General features: G+C 42.3%; 1 protein-coding gene across 6 annotated transcripts in view; it reads right to left on the reverse strand.

The window, feature by feature from the left end:
* RAPGEF4 (Rap guanine nucleotide exchange factor 4) overlaps positions 1 to 18,113 on the reverse strand; it is a 238,044-nt gene that overhangs the window by 82,381 nt on the left and 137,550 nt on the right. For 4 of the 6 annotated variants that reach the window (XM_060152643.1, XM_060152641.1, XM_060152639.1 and 1 more), the window contains 3 exons: positions 5,060 to 5,113; positions 4,643 to 4,749; positions 467 to 588 (listed from right to left, as the gene is read on the reverse strand). In XM_060152643.1, the coding sequence (XP_060008626.1) occupies positions 467 to 588; positions 4,643 to 4,749; positions 5,060 to 5,113 (283 nt within the window). Of the gene's footprint in view, positions 1 to 466; positions 589 to 3,794; positions 3,888 to 4,642; positions 4,750 to 5,059; positions 5,114 to 18,113 lie in introns of those variants that run through there. The other 2 variants (XM_060152642.1, XM_060152644.1) reach the window with 2 other exon arrangements.

Here is an 18,113-nt window from a genome sequence, read left to right on the forward strand (position 1 = left end):
GAGCACACTCCTGATATTACGTGTGGGTACAAAAAAACTGGCTCTCCCAGAAAACTCAGCTTCTGAATTCAGTACTCTCTTTCATGTTATCAGCCCGGCCACACACTCTGTTGCTCTTCCGTCGGCCCCTGCATCAGGACTGCTATGCAATGCTCAGAGTATAACCATGCTATTGATGAACCGTGAATGCAAACTAATAAACATAATTGGAACTGATGCACTCGGGTTTCAATTTCATTTTCCCTTCATCCGCTCTCCCAAGTTAGGAAGGTACAATGGTGGAACACTGCAGTCAACGGCATCCACTTGCTGCATTTGTACTGCTGAATGAAGATGCTAGCTCTGCGTGTCCCTAAAGGGATCATAATTCTTTCTGGCCCATGTGGGAGTTCAGCCACAACCTACCTAGGGAAGTGCACTTCCTAGCATTTCTGGAGGGTTTTCCAGGGACCGTGGCTCATCTTACCGTGGTTGAGAACACCGTCTTCTACCAGGACTTGCCACATGCCAACAGCTTGAATTCGGGAGTGAACACATGGAGTCTGCTGCAGCATCCAGTCCACCAGCTCGGTCCCCACGCAGCATTGTCTAAGGAGCGGGAGGACACAAAGGAGGGGAAGTCACCCCCTTGCAGATGAAGGACGGGAGATGGCTTCTGAGAGGAGACCCTCCCACAGGGCTCCACGCTCTTCCACCCTAAGAGGTCTCATGGCAAACAAAGCACTGCGTGATGTGGCCTCAGGTTCTCAAACTTTTGTATAAACCAATAAAACCACTCAACTCACGAGAGAACCTTCTAGGCAAGGCTGGCTAAACGAAAGAGCATTACAGGCAGCAGCCCCAGGGGAGACTAAAGGGCAGCTAGACGGGGAGCGTGACCTGGCAAGAGAATCCCAGGGCCAGAAACTCTTGAGCCAGTCCCAGAAAAATCTCAGTGTAAAATGAAGGCAAAGCATAATTCTGACTTCCTTCACCAGAGCCTTTTGAGGAGTGAGTTAAGGTTTGTGAGGCCCTAGGAGGTGCTCCGTGAAAGGCTATGTGTAAATGCAAAATTATATAGCACTTTCTGTTTTCAAGTAATACTACTGAGCTTCCTCAGAGGGGTGCTGGGAGAAACAAGCAATTAGCGATGCAAATCTCTGAAAAAAGTGTGATGCAATGAGCATCTGCACTTCGACAGAGCCTGTCATCTGAAGAGCTCCAGATCCTTTCTGTACAGGCACGCGTTCATCCCTATGATGACCCTCTGTGGTAAGCTGGTCAGGATGGGCAAACTACGTGTGTTAGTTCGGAAACATATAACTATACACACGTATTAGGAAACCTTCAGTGGGGAGAGGGGTGTTCGTGGCATGACTGTTCAACGGAGGAAATGGGATCTTGAAGTCCGGGGGAGGAATCCCAAGGGACGGGAATAAGCAGGGAGTTTCAGAGCAGCTGGCTGCCTGCAGCTGGGTCTGAGTCACTGGTGACCTCCCCTCCTGTGCTGAGGATGCCACCATCTCTGGGGCACTAAGGCTGGTTCCAGCCCAGGGAGCTCCTCTCTAGTGTGAACTGGAGGAGATTCCCAGTGCTGGTGCACTTTAGGAAGAGCCTAGCCTGGGAGAAGTCATGAGATCCAGCACCAGGTCTACTACTTATTAGCTGTGTGACTCTGGCCATATCGTTTCAAATCTCTGGTTCTCAGTTTTTTCATGTGTAAAAGAAAAGAGGAGGAAAAGATGGCTTCAAAGGCCATGTCCAGTTCTAAGACTCCAGGAACTCTGAAATCTATCAGAACTCCTGGGATGTCCTGATTCGGGTCTGACCCAAGACTACACCACAAGGAGGATGTCCTGAGAAAGCTGTTAGATTTCTAGGACTGCTCTGATTACAGTCCATACCTACACTTCAGAGCTTCAATAGGCAAAGAGGCACCTAGTTACTATTCATTGTGAACCAAACGTATGATGTGTCATGTTCCTCATCTAATTTGAGAATTTATTAATGGGAAAAGTCATGTAAAAGTATAAAAAAATCGATTTCATGTGGCTTTTAATTCAATGATTACTTTTACTAAAAAGAGCGTATGGTGTTGAGATGATCCCAGAGCCTCTCGGCCCTGGGACAGGGTGTGAGAGTCTTGCAGTCAGAACACAGAACAAAGACACACAGCTGTGCCACTTGTGGCTGGTGGAATCACCGGGTTTCCTCTCTATTAATGATCTTTAGCTATTTTAAAATCGACAGCTGGGCTTCCGTGGTGGCGCAGTGGTTGAGAGTCCGCCTGCCGATGCAGGGCACACGGGTTCGTGCCCCGGGCCGGGAAGACACCACATGCCACGGAGCGGCTGCGCCCGTGAGCCATGGCCGCTGAGCCTGCGCGTCTGGAGCCTGTGCTCCGCAACGGGAGAGGCCACAACAGTGAGAGGCCCGCATACCGCAAAAAACAAAAAAAAATAAAATCGACAGCTGATCTCTAGTGTGGTGATCACCGGGGGTGATGCTGCATCTGGGGAGACTTCAATCCCTTTGCACTGCAGTAATGGTAGAAGTGGCAGCAGGTGAAAACAGGAGGGAGGGAGAGGATGGGACTGGAAACAAGATCTGGGACCAGGCACTCAAAATGTCCTGCAGGAAAAAGAAATCATGCCTCTGGCTTCCGGTTGCGTCCACGGGTCATTATCAACAGATCATTAATTTGTGTCATAGGGTGTGGAATAGACGTAACACCTATATTTCAGGGGGTTAAAATCTTAGGACTATGGTGCAAGAAAGAGATTATGGTTTCTGACTTCTAGCTCCCGTTATTTGTCACCAAAGATGACATCTTTAATGGAATTTCCCTAATGCAAGTCAACACTTGGGAAAGCATAATCACCTCTTAAACTAAGGGAATATAAATGTAAAAAGAAAAAGGTCCTTTAGCTGTATGAGATGTTTGAGATCTACTTAATGAGTTAAAGAGTTTGAACTCTCTCTGAGGACATGGACACATGAGTTTAACCTTTACTTCCCTCAAAACTGTAACAGTGTGTAGGAACTACAGATGCCAAAAAAAGAATGAACTTCCAGAGTTGAAGGAAAAGGCTTCCAAATGCAATCAACCAAAATGGTAGCTGGTAAATATCCCCATTAAAAGGGCAAGGGGAGCAATCGGTCTTAAGAGAGGGAACATGCCCTAAGAGGAGCACGCTACCGATTAAAGTGTTTCTCAAATCCCATCTCATTTCCAGAATTCTATCAAGAAGAGGCCAATCTAAATGTAACAAGCTGCCAGTTTTGGTCTTATAAGCATATTCATGACAAATGCAAGCAGAAGAGTGTTAGTTTGCAGGGAGTGCCGAAAAAGTGATCCAAAGAGAAAGCATTTGCAACGTGTTTCCATCTCTGTCCTTGGGAAAGAGACTGGATTTGAGGTACATATACTGGAAGGTTTGCTCTAGGGTAAACCAGGTATAATTTTACAGGTACTATCATGGTTGACGGTCACTAGAAAGATATATATATGTATCCTTTGTGGTAACTTTAAAATTTGTATTCTAGCTTTTCACTGTGTCTTATGAATTTGGTTCACGTGAGTCAAATGGGTTTTGACTCATGCTAAGTCTGATGGGTTCTGAGGTCATGTCTAAACAAGGCTAAATGAGAGAGTCCGACTGATTGCTGAAAGAGGGCTGTGAGTCTGAACCGTGGGTGCAGGGAGAGGGAGTGAAGGCTTTTGTGCCATAGACAGGACGTTCTAGTTCCTAAACCGCTGCTGAGTTGATAAAATCAAAAGTTAAAGATTAGATATGAATCCTTCATTTACCCACCATGGTTCAGTCATTCCAGAAGGTCGACTAAATCATACAGCCCCTGTCTTTATCATTTCTTAACTCCAGTGGCAGCTAGAATGGGTCTTTATTCTATATGATTACAGAGGTGAAACAGAGTTGCATATCTTATTATATTCATACTAGAATGAAATCCTACATTAGAAAGTAAATTATGTAAAGGGCATTTTATATTTCTTTCACTCCTGTATCCTTAGGGTTTGGAACACAATAATGCCTGGTGCCCAGAAGGTGCTTAATAAATGTGTGGAATGAATGAATGACAGAATGAATGAATGAAACTTGCAAATAAACCAACCTTGGTTTAAATCCTGGCACTGCCATTCACTAGATTTGTGACTTGCTCAAGGAAAACTATTTAATCTCTTCTGAGCCTCAGTTTTATCATCTGAAAAATGGCCACACACCTACCTCGCAGGTTGTGATGAGGATGAAATGAGATTATATATATATATATATATATATATATATATATAAAGTGGCCTGGTACAGGGCTTCAAGTACAAATGAACACTTAGTAAATGTTAGTTGAATCTCATCTAAATCTAGCAGTTTTCCTAAAATACACTTCAGCAAACAGAATTACAAAAGTTTTCTATGTTCATCACAGTTAAAGCAATGTCTAAGCAAATTAGTTTAGGAGTAACTCCTGGGAATATGAGGGCTAATTAGAGTTAAGTGGGGATCCAAGACAAACTTAACTTCCAGAACCTGGAGGATTATAAAACATGCTGCCCATGGATGGAAAACAGGGAAACACAAGTTTGTTCTAACTTCACTAATCACTAATCTGAGGGGGCCATAGCCTTTAGAATTATTGCACATACCTGTATGTCTTTAGGTGGTATTTTCTATCTCTTATCATGTGAGGTGCTCGAGAGAGAATGGCATTTCGTAATATTTTTCCAGCCCTGAGGATCTTCTCTGAAGGAACCTGAATTTTAATCAGATGGGAGGAGGGGAAGAGAAAGGAGAGTTAAAAATGGAAAACAAACCAGATGCATCACTAAATCACTTTCCAATCTGACTTTTACTTGAAAAATACAATCCACTTGTACATTTGCATTGTTCACTCGTGTGACATGTCACTGTTTTACACTGAGAACTGAGACACACCGATATATACTGTTTCTAGAAACTGTATCCACAGTTTCTTGATGTGATGCTCTGACATATGGACCACTTCCAGTAGTTACTTAAGAAGCTAGCTCTGCTGGCTCATCAACCCACCTACATCCCATTACCTTGGTAATGGTGTTAGCAGGACGAAGAGGAACGTGAGGTTCAATGAGAGGTGTCTGAAAAATAAAATGTTAAAGCAAAAGAAAATTAAACAAAAAGCTCACTGAAGAAAATTATGGGTCAGGGAATAACAAGAAACATCCATTTTTATAAAACTCAAAATAGGATTAAAAAAGCAAGAGAGAAAATCTGCCTAAAGAACTTGAATGCACAGGCATTCAAAGGGCAAAATTAAGACCATTCGATTTGCCAAAATTTAAACGTAAATTATTAAAAATGAAAACAACCAAACAGATAGGAATGATTAGATGTTTGCAGGCTTAATGAGAAGGGAATCAATACCTACCCACAGCATAACAAACATCAGGGCAGAGGACAAAACAAAAGATAAACATGAATACAGATTAAAATGACCTATCTCAGGGGATAGGGATAAAGGACTGATTTAGAATGGAAATGAGCGACTTCATCCTCTCTCATGTAGTTAAGATTCTCTTCCTGCAATTTGTATTGTTAGAAAGTTTTAATTTTTTTTTTTTTTTTTTTTGCCGTACGCGGGCCTCTCACTGTTGGGGCCTCTCCCGTTGCGGAGCACAGGCTCTGGACGTGCAGGCTCAGCGGCCATGGCTCACAGGCCCAGCCGCTCTGCGGCATGTGGGATCTTCCCGGACCGGGGCACGAACCCGTGTCCCCTGCATCGGCAGGCGGACTCTCAACCACTGCGCCACCAGGGAAGCCCAAAGTTTTAATTTTTAAATGATGCTTCTTTGTGGTTTTACATACTCAAGTTCCTGGAACGCACCGGGGCAGCTAGTGTACCATCTCTTTCATCTGCAAAGTGGTATACAAAGTTTTCAGGATTCTGCGAGTATCAGAACAGCTCTAGGATCTAGATAAAGCCCCTAGCGCTATCCACATTCTTCAGATGAAGGTGCTGAATTGGAATCCCAGGGAAATGACTTGCTACACAGCTACACAGCTGAGTCCCCTAGTCCTACTGAAATCCCTTCACTCTATTTTTCTGAAATATCTGGTAATGGCAAAGATACATTCTGTCAAAGGTGGTGATAGAACCATCAACACAACGCTGTTTATGCCACTTCCAGAAGGTAAGTAGTACATTTACCTGTTAGATTGCGGTGGGCAGAATAATGGCCCTCAAAGATGTCCATGTCCTTATCCCCAGAACCTATGAATATGTTAGATTACATGGTAAAAGGGACTCTGCAGATGTGATTTAGTTAAGGATCAAAATAAGCAGATTATTCTGATGTTTCTAGGTGGCTCCAATGTAACTGTAATTGTAGGGTCCTTAAAAGACGGAAGAGGGAGGCAGAAGAGTTGGAACCAGAGAGCTAACAGTGGGAGTAGGACTCAGCCCGATTTTGCTGGCTTTGATGGTGGAGGAAGCCAAGAGCCAAGGAGTGAGGGCAGCCTCTGGAAGATGGAAAAGGTGGAACAATACATGATTTCCCCCTGGAGCCTTCAGAAGGAACGGGCCTGCTGATACCTTGATTATAGCCCAGTGAGACCAACTTCAGACTTCTAAACTACAGCACTGTAAGGTTATTCATTTGTGTTTCTTTAAGCTTGTGGCTTACACAATTGGTTACAGCAGTCACAGAAAACTAACACAGAGATTACTATACTTTATACTAAAAACCCATACTTTTTGCAAATAGAAGCCATTGCATTGAAAATAAATTGGTAGGTTTTTCCTTTGTCTTAATATATAATCAATAGGGAAAATGAAAAGTCAATATTAATTTTAAATACTTTAGGTACCTAAATATGAATATACATGTATAAACATATGCCTTCTTCTTTTTTTTTTTTTTTTTTTTTTGCAGTATGTGGGCCTCTCACTGCTGTGGCCTCTCCCGCCGTGGAGCACAGGCTCCAGACGCGCAGGCTCAGCGGCCATGGCTCACGGGCCCAGCCGCTCCGCAGCATGTGGGATCTTCCCAGACCGGGGCACGAACCCGTGTCCCCTGCATCGGCAGGCGGACTCTCAACCACTGCGCCACCAGGGAAGCCCTATGCCTTCCTTTTTATTAACAATAAGTTTCAGATGGGTTGCTGCTTTTAATATTATAATAGAATTAAGGAAAAAAGGGAAAAGAATCCTAAGTTTTAAGAACAGCATAGATGAGACACAGATTAATTTAGAATGAAATCGCACTGAACTGAAACATTGTCATCACCTTGCTGGCATCTAGACCTTTTCTTCCTCTCGAAATCACTAGAGCACAAATGTCAAGCAATATTATAATATCTGAGCAGCATTCTGTTTACAACTAGCATAGACCAAGGAATGTCAATCTGGTCAAATTCAATAGCAGCTTTAAACAGAGACCGACTCTGTCCTGAAGTAGCCCACGCTCTCTTATGGCAGACCTTTCATGGGAAAGGGACCATGAGCTCACAGACTCCCTGTACCACCTCCTCAAAAAAGACAGAGAGAATTCCGTGATGCCAAATCACCTGGAATCATGTTCAAAAGGGGGGAGGCCAGCATGCACCAGGGCGCCGGAAATGTGTGCAGTCAAAACAGTTGATTATTTCCAGGTTGTGAGTTCCCAGTACTCATGCACCTTGTCTCTTTACATCACGCAGGTTGGTTTATAAGTCTAGGACTGTGCCTGGTTTTGCATCCAAATTGTAGAAGCCTCTGGCTATTCTTGAAAATAACAGCAGAAACCCATTTCTTCTTCCTGTCTTAGAAGAAGGAAGTGTAGGTATATGTGGTCTAGAGTAGATGAATGTAGGATAAGCTTCTGAGGTAACCTTTTCTTTCCTATGGAAAAAAAACACATCTGTTTTCCTTTGCAGTAGTCTTTGAGAGGCTGGCTGAGCCAGAGGTCAAGAAGATGCCCGTGCTTGAGGATAACTGATGAATGTTTATTCTTTGGTAGGCGCGATGAAACATTATTTGAAGATGGCATCTGTTTATTTGTTTCTACAAAAATGACTATATGTAAGCAAAATGCTAACAAGTGGTTCCTAGGTAGTCAATTTGGTTGGACAGTTCCCTTTTTGCTTCCTTGGAGCCCTGAAAGGAAACTATTACCAAAGCAGGGGAAGCATCGACTTCAACCAGTTCCTTTGATTTGCAACTTCTAAAGGAGCAAAACGTACACAGGTTGCCTTTTAGCGAGATAATCCCAGGACCAAGAGGCTGTTTAATCTGTTGAAAGGCAGCATTCTCAGAACCTTCCCTGGCTCAGAGATTTTAGGTTTGGAGGCAATATAATGAATAGATGCTTTGAGACGGGGACAGTCCCTTTATTTAAATAAAACCTCCAAGGAACACACACAGGGTGAAAGCAGGGAAAGTTTTACTTGGGGGGGAGGGGAATAAACACTTGTCTTTGAAAGGGACTCCATCCCGTATTCAGTTAGGCAAGCTTCTATGATGTAAGAGCTACGTTGGTGCCTAGCAGCCATGCGCTGTGAGGCAGAGGGCTGTGACAGGTAGGCCGGGTCCCTGGGACACAAAGTCACTGCCAATGCCTGTTCAGGGGCCCCTTCCATAGGGAGTATGACTTTATTGCTTTTGTATCTGCTTATTTATTTCCTTTTTGGTTTCCCTTGGCTTTCAAGTACAGTTTTTATCTTTGAGAATTTCACTTTAGCTGAGCTTTAGTGAAATGAGGAGAGGAATTTCATTTTATAAATTTCATTCCCTCAATAGGAGAGGGAAAGAAGCAGGATGGGATGATTAGTGAGAATCCAAACAAGAAAATCAGCCCTAAAAGCAAGACCAAGGACTTCCTGTGTCAGGCCTTTTACATGTGTTACCTTATTTTATTATTACTCTCATATTTTATTGAGAAAACTAAGGCCAGCAACACACAGGGACTTGAGCTCACACAGCTAATGGCTGGAAGAGCTGGGAAGTGAATCCAGGTCAGTCTTATTCCAGTGTCTACGCTGCAGGAACAGTGACCCATCGCACCTGCTCTTTTCTCCTACAGATATCATGGCTCACACTGTGGAAGAGTTAACAATCCATTTAATTAAAGTTCATTGAGAAAAATGCATCTAAGCCCTTCTCAGTTACCAGGTACCAGAGTTGATCTTATGCGTTTCCAGCAATAAATGTTCATGACATCCTACGGAGATGACACATTAGCACCATGCATCATGCTTGGTCTGAATTAACTTTTTAAAAAGCAACTTTCTGGGGCTTCCCTGGTGGCGCAGTGGTTGGGAGTCCGCCTGCCGATGTGGGGGATGCGGGTTCGTGCCCCGGTCCGGGAAGATCCCACATGCCGCGGAGCGGCTGGGCCCGTGAGCCATGGCCGCTGAGCCTGCGCATCCAGAGCCTGTGCTCCGCAACGGGAGAGGCCACAACAGTGAGAGGCCCGCGTACCGCAAAAAAAAAAAAAAAAAAAAAACCCAACTTTGTGACAATAAAACATTTGGCATTGAGGGACTGCCCTTCCAGGGCTGGGACAAATATACCAGAAAGGTAGGTAGATGTTGAAGTCCGAGCGGGAAAATGGAAAGCACTCAGTATTTCCCATGGAGGGAATTTAATGCTGGAAACTAGCTTTACAGGTGGTGCAAGAGCTGAGAAGCCAAAGAGGTGATTTGGAGGTAACCTGGATTTTAGCCAAGCAGGAAGCCCTCAGGTTGGGGGACAGAGGAAGGAGGAGGCATTGCCAGAGCCGGAGCCAGGTGTCCTGGTGGGAGCTGGAACCCCGGAGGGCCTCCTGGTCCTAGAGGTCCAGCCGCTGCTGGAGATGCTGCCACCCTCCCACCACTGAGGGGAGCTGGAGACCCTTCCACATCCCATCCCTCTCCAACCATAAACCAGAGAATAAGGAAAAGAATTGCATTTTATAAACGATTAAACAGAAGAGGGAAAGAAGGAGCTTGGTGACTGATACTGGTGAGAAGATGGATCAAAGCAAGAAAACCAACCCTAAAGGCAAAACCAAGGCCCTGCGGAGGTCGGCTTCCTTGTGATGCACAGCAGAGCACAGGGAGGGCAAAATACTGCTCAGAGGACAAACAGCCCAGGACCCTCCACAGAGGGTGGTTGCTGTGACCACAGAGTGGGCACAGGCCTGCTCCATGTTCAACCCCAGCCCTCTCAGCCTCTCCTATTCCGTATCTCCCCAGCCACACCTCCTGGTGGGCTACAGGTAAGGAAGGTGGACAGTGCGTAGCATAGAGTGGGCCTTCATTAATGCTTCCTGGGCTTGGTTCCTAGCACTGCCCTATGTCTTGATCTATAGCCAGAAAACGCATATCACAAATGAGCCCTAGAAGAAACAGACCCCCTCTCTGATTACATGTCATTACCTTTCAACACATCAACCATGCGCTGAGGACAAAACTTCTTCCTCCCTACCTGGGCATGAAAGAATCCGAATTGGGCTGTGAAGATGTGATCCTAAAAAGCTAGGCAGAGAGGACAGATAAAGGCAGAGGTATTCAGCTTTCTCTGCTTTTCTTGGCTTTCTGAAGACTTTCCTCAGGATTGACCGTAATTGGTTCTTGTTTGCTTCTGGAGACGGGACGCATTCTACTGCTTTTTATTATGCTTATATTACTACTGAAAAGGAGAAAGAGTAAGGGAAAATATTCCTTTGGGCACCAGAGCCAATTCAGAAATACTAATCAGGTGATGAAAAATATGAGTTTAGTCTCTATTACAACACGCACAATAACTCCCCAGTAGATCATTATGAGGTATAAGGCACTGTAATAGGCCTCGTGAAAAACCATATTCAGGCCCTTTTGAAAGGGGTAATTCTTTTTACTTAAGTATTTGCTCATAGAAGCCTTTTGCAAGGCACAGCATTTTAAGCCAAGAGACAAGAATAACAAGGTAGATTGGGACACAAAACTCATGGCAGAACTCTGGCAACCCAGCGTAATAAAACGTCATCTAAGCCCACATCCAATTCAAGCATATAATGAAGGTGTATTATGTGCGGAGCAATGTGCTAGGCTAAAGTACAGACTCTGATAAAGAACCTGGTCTACATGAGCTCTTGATCTTTTGGGGAAAGTAGAACTTCCATGGATTAAACAATTAGTGAGAATCTGAGTCAATGAATAAGTGCAACAATATTCTGGATTTCAAATCCCCCTTTTCTCAGTTCAGGTGAGAAAATCTTTAGGAAGTGGGAAGAATAATGTTTTTAGTGAAAACGATACACTTACATTCCCTTGTTTTGGCATTTTGGAATAATACAACTAAGGTCTTAGAAGTGTGTGTCTCATTCTTGTACTCATGGAAAAATTCATCTATAGACCTCTTTGGCTTCCATCGCTAGGCTTTTTAAAGTTTTTCCTAGTTTAAAATTGACGTGTAGATTTCCAGTTTCAGCTTCAACCTGTAAAAGTGGTCATTCCTGCTGTTACGAGAAAAAGCTGAACAGAGTGAAAAGAATGACTTCTCTCAGGTTCATCAAAGAACTGAGTATGTCCAGAAAACTGCCACCCCGAAATTGGGCGAAACGGGGGAATCCAGTCACAGCTGACATTTGCCTAACCTGGACTGGAAGCCACAAACGGGTAGGAACACTTAAACGGTGCTTCATTAATTAAACCAGGAGGCCGTGAGACTGAGGTGGCTCTAATGCCCGGTGGTCTGTGTAAGCAAATCCAAATCTAAGCCTGCAACTGCCTCAAGGTTCCAACACTGAAACCCAAGGACAACCAGTCGCAGCCGGCTAGGCTTTACACTGCTGCCAATCAATAGTTTCCTAATTTTGCCTTCACCTTTTCTCTATAAAATTACCTCCCTGAGCTCCCATGGGTGGGGTGCTCCTAAGCACTTCCGGTGTCGTGCTGCCAGGTTCGAATCGACTTTTGCTCAAATAAACTCTTAATATTTTTAATATGACTCAACAATGGTCATTTCGATGATGTGCTGGAGGCTAAATGTGGAGTAACCTGCGAGTGAGAAACTCCTGGGGGAGATAGTCTTAGGGGGGCACCCACACTTTTGTGGGCTTTACCCCTTGGAATTCCTCCAACTTCTCATGGTGAAGAGCCACAGATGATCTCCTTGTGGCTTTGGCAGGGGGAGGGGAAGAATGAGCATTATGATATAGACCCAGAGCATTCTCCGTAGCAAAGGCCTACTCTCCAGGGAAAAGACTTTACGAGAGTCTTATCCCACCTGGGGGAAGTGCATTTCTCTGACTCTAGTCTCCTCCGGCCTTCCTGCCTCACCTAAAGAAGGAAAAAGCAGCTAAGAAACAGCGGTGGAAGTCCCATGGCAGGGACACGGGCCCACTAAATGACCGAGATTTAATCACAAGACTATATTCACTTCCCTTCTGCCCTATGCCCCCCACAAATGCCAATATAAAAATAGTGGATTACAGCTGAATGAGCTGTAGATTCAGACTCTATCAAAGGAGGAGTTCTTAGGGAAGCCCAAACACAGCAGAGGAGACGAAAGCAAGGACATTGGAGGAATTTGAAACCTCTGGAATCTATAGCTACAGCAAATATTAAACACAGCCCAACTCCTAGCCAGATTAACATAAAACCTCACACTAAAGGCTTATTTATCTCAGTTCCTACTACCCAATACATCGTGTCTGCTTTTCAACCAAAAATCACAAGGCATGCTAGAAGGCAAGGAAAACAGAGTCTGAGGAGACAAAGTAAGCATCAGAGCCAGACTTAGACATAACAAGTTTTGGAATTATCAAACAAGAAATTCAAATTAACTGTGATTAACACATTAACTATAGAGTAGCATTCCATTAATAATACTAAGAAAAATGTAGACAATATGCAAAAATATATTGTGTAACAAAAGCAGAGAAACTAAGAAAGAAATGTCTTCCTTTCTTCTCCTTCCTCCATAGACCAGCAAGAGAGAAGGAAGAGCAGAGAGGGAATGGGAATGGGAGAAGGCACAACACAGCCCTCTAACAAGTGCTGGAACCACCAGCCTCAGTCTCTTCAGAGATTCAACTCCACCAAAAGCTAGACGTTTAAAAAATGGATCTAGCCAGTTATTTTGTGGATATTAACAAACTTATTCTAAAGTTTATATAGAGAGGCAGAAGACCCAGAAGAACCAACACAATTTTGAAGGAGAAGAATAAAGCTGGAGAGCTGATGCTACTCCACTTTATGACTTACTATCAATATAAAGCTTCTGTAACCAAGACAGCACAGTATTGACAGAAGAAGAGACAAATAGATCAACAGAACAGAACAGAGAGCCCAGAAATACACCCACATAAATATAGTCAACTGATCTTTGACAAAGGAGCAAAGAAAAACAATGGAGCAAAGACAGTCTTTTCAACAATGGTACTGGGACAACAGATGTCCACATGCAAAAAAATGAATCTAGACACAGACATTATATTCTTCACAAAAATTCACTCAAAATGGATCACAGGCTTAAACATAAAATGCAAAGCTATAAAACTCCTAGAAGATAACATAGGAGAATACCTACATGACCTTGGGTATGGCAATGACCTTTTTTTTTTTTTTTTGAGGTTGGGTCAGCCAATCTAGAGTGTTTGATCTACTGATTATTTTCTATATACCAAACAGATCAGCCAAGCATCCTACAATGTAGGAAAGTGAGACTCAGAGTAAGTGAACGTCCAAAGCCTCAGTGCTGTGAAGAGGGGAGATAGGATTGAAGCCCAAGACTGCCTGGTCTCAGAGCTCATATCTTCCCACCATGCCCTGGGGACTCTAGGTTACCACTTTATTATGCAAGGACATAACTCAGGAACAGGCAGGTGGAAGAGATGCATAGGGCAAGCTATGTGGGAAGTGGTGAAGAGCTTCTATACCCTCTGCAGGTGTACCACTGTCCTGGAATCTCTGTGTGTTCACTAACCTGGAAGCTTGGTGATGACTTTTTTAGATACAACACCAAAGGCACACAATCCATGAAGTAAATAACTGATAAACGGAACTTTCATTAAAATAAAAATCTTCTGCACTGTGAAAGACAATGTCAAGAGAGTGAGAAAACAAGCCACGGACTGGGAGAAACAATTTGCAAAAGACACAGCTAATAAAAGACTGTCATCCAAATTATATGAAGAACTCTCAAAACTGAACAAGAAAACAAAAACCCTGTTTAAAAAAGTGGGCCACAGACCTTAACACACACCTCACGAAAGAGGATACAGAGAGGGCAAATAAGCATATGAAAAGATGTTCCATACCCTCCACATCATATGTTACCAGGGAAATGTAAATTAAAACAACAAGACACCACTACCCACAGATATGAATGGCCAAAATCCCGAATACTGACAACCCCAAATGCTGACAGGTTCGTGGAGCAACAGGAACTCTCATTCACTGCTGGTGGGAAATCAAAATGGTGCAGCCTCTTAGGAAGACAGTTTGGCAGTTCCTTACAAAACTAAACATGCTCTCATCACATCTGATTTAGCTATCGTACTCTTTGGTATTCACCCAAATCAGCTGAAAGCTTATGTGTACACAAGACCCTGCACACGGATATTTATAGCATAACTGTCAAAACTTGGAGGCAACCTAGATGTCCTTCAATAGGTGAATGGATCAATAAACTGTGGTACGTCTTTATTCAGCACAAAAGGAAGCGGGTTATCAAGCCATGAAAAGACATGGAGGAACTTTAAATGCATGTAACTAAGTGAAAGAGGTCAATCTGAAAAGGCTACATACTGTATGATTCCAACTATATGACATTTTTGAAAAGGCAAAACTGTGGAAACAATAAAAAGATCAGTAGTCGGCAGGGGTTGGGGGGCAGGGATGAACAGGCAGAGCACAGGGGATTTTTAGAGCAGTGAAAATACTCTGTATGATACCATAATGATGAATATATGTCATTATATATTCATCCAAACCCATGGAATGTATAACACCAAGAGTGAACCATAATGTGAGCTATGGACTTTGGGTGATTATGATGTGTCAATGGAGGTTCATCAGTTGTAACAAATGTATCCTCTGGTGGGAAATGTTGAAAACGGGGGAGGATATGCATGTGTATGGGCAGAGTGTATATGGAAATCTCTGTGCCTTCCCCTCAATTTTGCTGTGAACCTTGAACTGCTCTAAAAAATAAAGTCTTCCTTAAAAAATGGACATGACTATCCTTAGTAACTGAAATAATATTTTTTAGGGCCCAAAGTGACAAAAAATTTATGGACTAAGACTGAGTGTTGTTACGGTTGCTAAGTACCAGTGGGAAAGAAAGTATTCAACTCAACACAGTTAAGAGTGGTTACCAGGGAGAGATTATTTCATGTGTATATTTCACTGAGTTGAGACTCCTTAATCCACCCAAATAAATATATATGTTCATGTTTTTTTTTTTTTTATGTTCATGTTTTTTTAAATCGTGGGAACCAAAGTCCATAGTTTAGTCTCGGGGGAGTCTGACTATCTAGCCAGGCTTCTAGAGCAGAACAAACTTAAGTGTACTAAAGGCTGCTTGGTGAGTCCATAAAACTGGAACAAAGAAGTCCCTACAAGAAAAGTGCTGCCCAGATGCTTCTGCTGACTGGTCTGGGAGTACTGTTCTCTAGCAGGTACTAGCAAATGGTTCAAGTTCCTCCCAGCATCTCCTAACACAATGCTGCAAGATGGCATGTTTTTAGAATGGTTCAAGCCCTCATCAATAGAGATTGTTTCTGATTTCTTCTAGTGGTGGGAGAGAGCCTCAGTTAGATACTAATCTTTCTTGTAATATACAGGATATTCTGAGTGTTCACTTTCTAAGAGGTGTGTCTACATGTCTATTAGATATGCCTAAGCCAGGTATTTGCGGGCAAAAAGCAAAACGCTAGCTTTCTGGAGAGGCACCCATTCTTAACAGCTGGAATATTCTCTTTGAGGTCTTACACAGAGTGGTTCACGGTTTCCTTATGGACTGGCCTGATCAGGTCCAGATTTTCTTTTAATGGTAATACCAACATATTATTATTAAATTTTCATTTCAGTAATAGGAGCTAAGAGATGCAAAACAAGTAAACCATAATATTCCACAAAGATCACTGTCCACTGTGGCATATCTACCCTCACGACTATAATTTTCATGGAAATATTAACTCTGTGATAAATTATTAAAGCTCCTTTCCCTCCCCTGTTTACAAATCTAAGCCTTCGTCTCATCACTCGCCTTTCTTCCACTACAAGAAATTCTGTCAACAAAGTCCAGAATTATACAAACAGCTCATACAACACAACAACAACAAAAACCAAACAACCCAAGCGAAAAATGTGAAGAAGAACTTAATAGACATTTCTCCAAAGAAGGCATTCAGATGGCCAGTGGGCGCATGAAAAGATGCTCAACATCCCTAATAATTAGAGAAATAATAATTCTCAAATTATTAATTCACAAATCAAAACTACAATGAGATACTACCTCACACATGTCCGAACTGTCATCCTCAAAAAGTTTACAAATAACAAATGCTGAAGAGGGTGTGGAGAAAAGGGAGCCCACGTACACTGTTGGTGGGAATGTAAGTTGGTGCAGCCACTATGGAAAACAGTATGAAGGTTCCTCAGAAAACTAAAAATAGAATTACCATATGATCCAGCAATCCCACTCCTGGGCATATACCTGACAAAACTATAATTCAAAAAGATACACATGCACCCCTATGTTCACAGAAGCACTATTCACAATAGCCAAAACATGGAAACAACCTAAATGCCCATCGACAGATGAATGGATAAAGAAGATGTGGGGTATATATATGTGTGTATGTATATATATATATGTATATATATATACACACATATATATGTATATATATGTGTATATATATATACATATACATATATATACATACACACACACATATACACACAATGGAATACTACTCAGCCATAAAAAGAACAAAATAATGTCATTTGCAGCAACATGCATTCAACTAGAGATTATCATACTAAGTCAGAAAGAGAAAGACAAATACCTTATAATTTATATGTGGAATCTAAAATATAGCACAAATGAACCTATCTACAAAACAGAAACAGATTCACAGACATAGAGCACAGACTTGTGGTTGCCAAGGGGGAGGGGGAGAGGGATGGACTGGGAATTTGGGGTTGGTTGATGCAAATTACTTTATTTAGAACGGATAAACAAGGTCCTACTGTATAGCATAGGGAAGTATATCCAATCTCCTGGGATAAACCATAATGGAAAAGAATATGAAAAAAAGAATGTGTATGTGTATAAAACAGAGTCACTTTGCTGTACAGCAGAGATTGGCACAGCATTGTAAATCAACTCTACTTCAATAAAAAAAACAAAGGCCAGAATTAAGCACTGCCTTTCTTCCTATTCCAAATTTGGGAATAGTGTGTTGAGCACTTTTGGGAAACAAAGTGAATATAAGATTCAGAGGCATGGTTCAATTCTTGAAACTTTTGTGAATTGGTGCTTATTAACATACGAGCTAACAAAAGACCACCACATTTCCTTTTATAATCTCAAATTTAAATCTGGGCATGGTGGATTCTGGAAGTTAACATTTATTTATAACGTAATTCTTTAAAATAGAATGAATATAGAAAAGCTATGGTTGAAGCTCTACTTCCCTGGAAGCCAGGGAATAGGGCTCCTGCTGGGTTGATTCCAAAGGTAGATTCCAAAGGTAGATAAATGGTTTACATAACGTGTTTCAGGAAAAGCTCTTGTACTGAAGATGCTAAATTAATCAGCATATACAAGCCAGTATAAATACATATTCTTGTATATTGGCATTACAAGCTAATATAAATACATATTCTGTCCCCTACTCCTCTCCCACACAAATGGTATGTACACTGGCCTGACCTTGCTTTTCTCACTTAATGTCTCTTAGAGATCTTTTCATATCAGAACCTAAAAAGCTACTTCATCCTTTTTTTTTTTTTTTTTTTTACTACTTCATCCTTTTTGTTGTTCCTACATGCACTTTTGGGTAGCTGCATGGTATGCTATTATGTGCATATGCTATACTTTGCTTAACAATCATTTATTGATAGATATGTAGTATTGTTAACCTGAGGCTACTGTATGCATACTGAAGGATAAAGCAAATGAGA

Source organism: Lagenorhynchus albirostris, chromosome 6, assembly GCF_949774975.1.
Source record: "Lagenorhynchus albirostris chromosome 6, mLagAlb1.1, whole genome shotgun sequence".
In the NCBI taxonomy this organism is placed as follows: Eukaryota; Metazoa; Chordata; class Mammalia; order Artiodactyla; family Delphinidae; genus Lagenorhynchus; species Lagenorhynchus albirostris.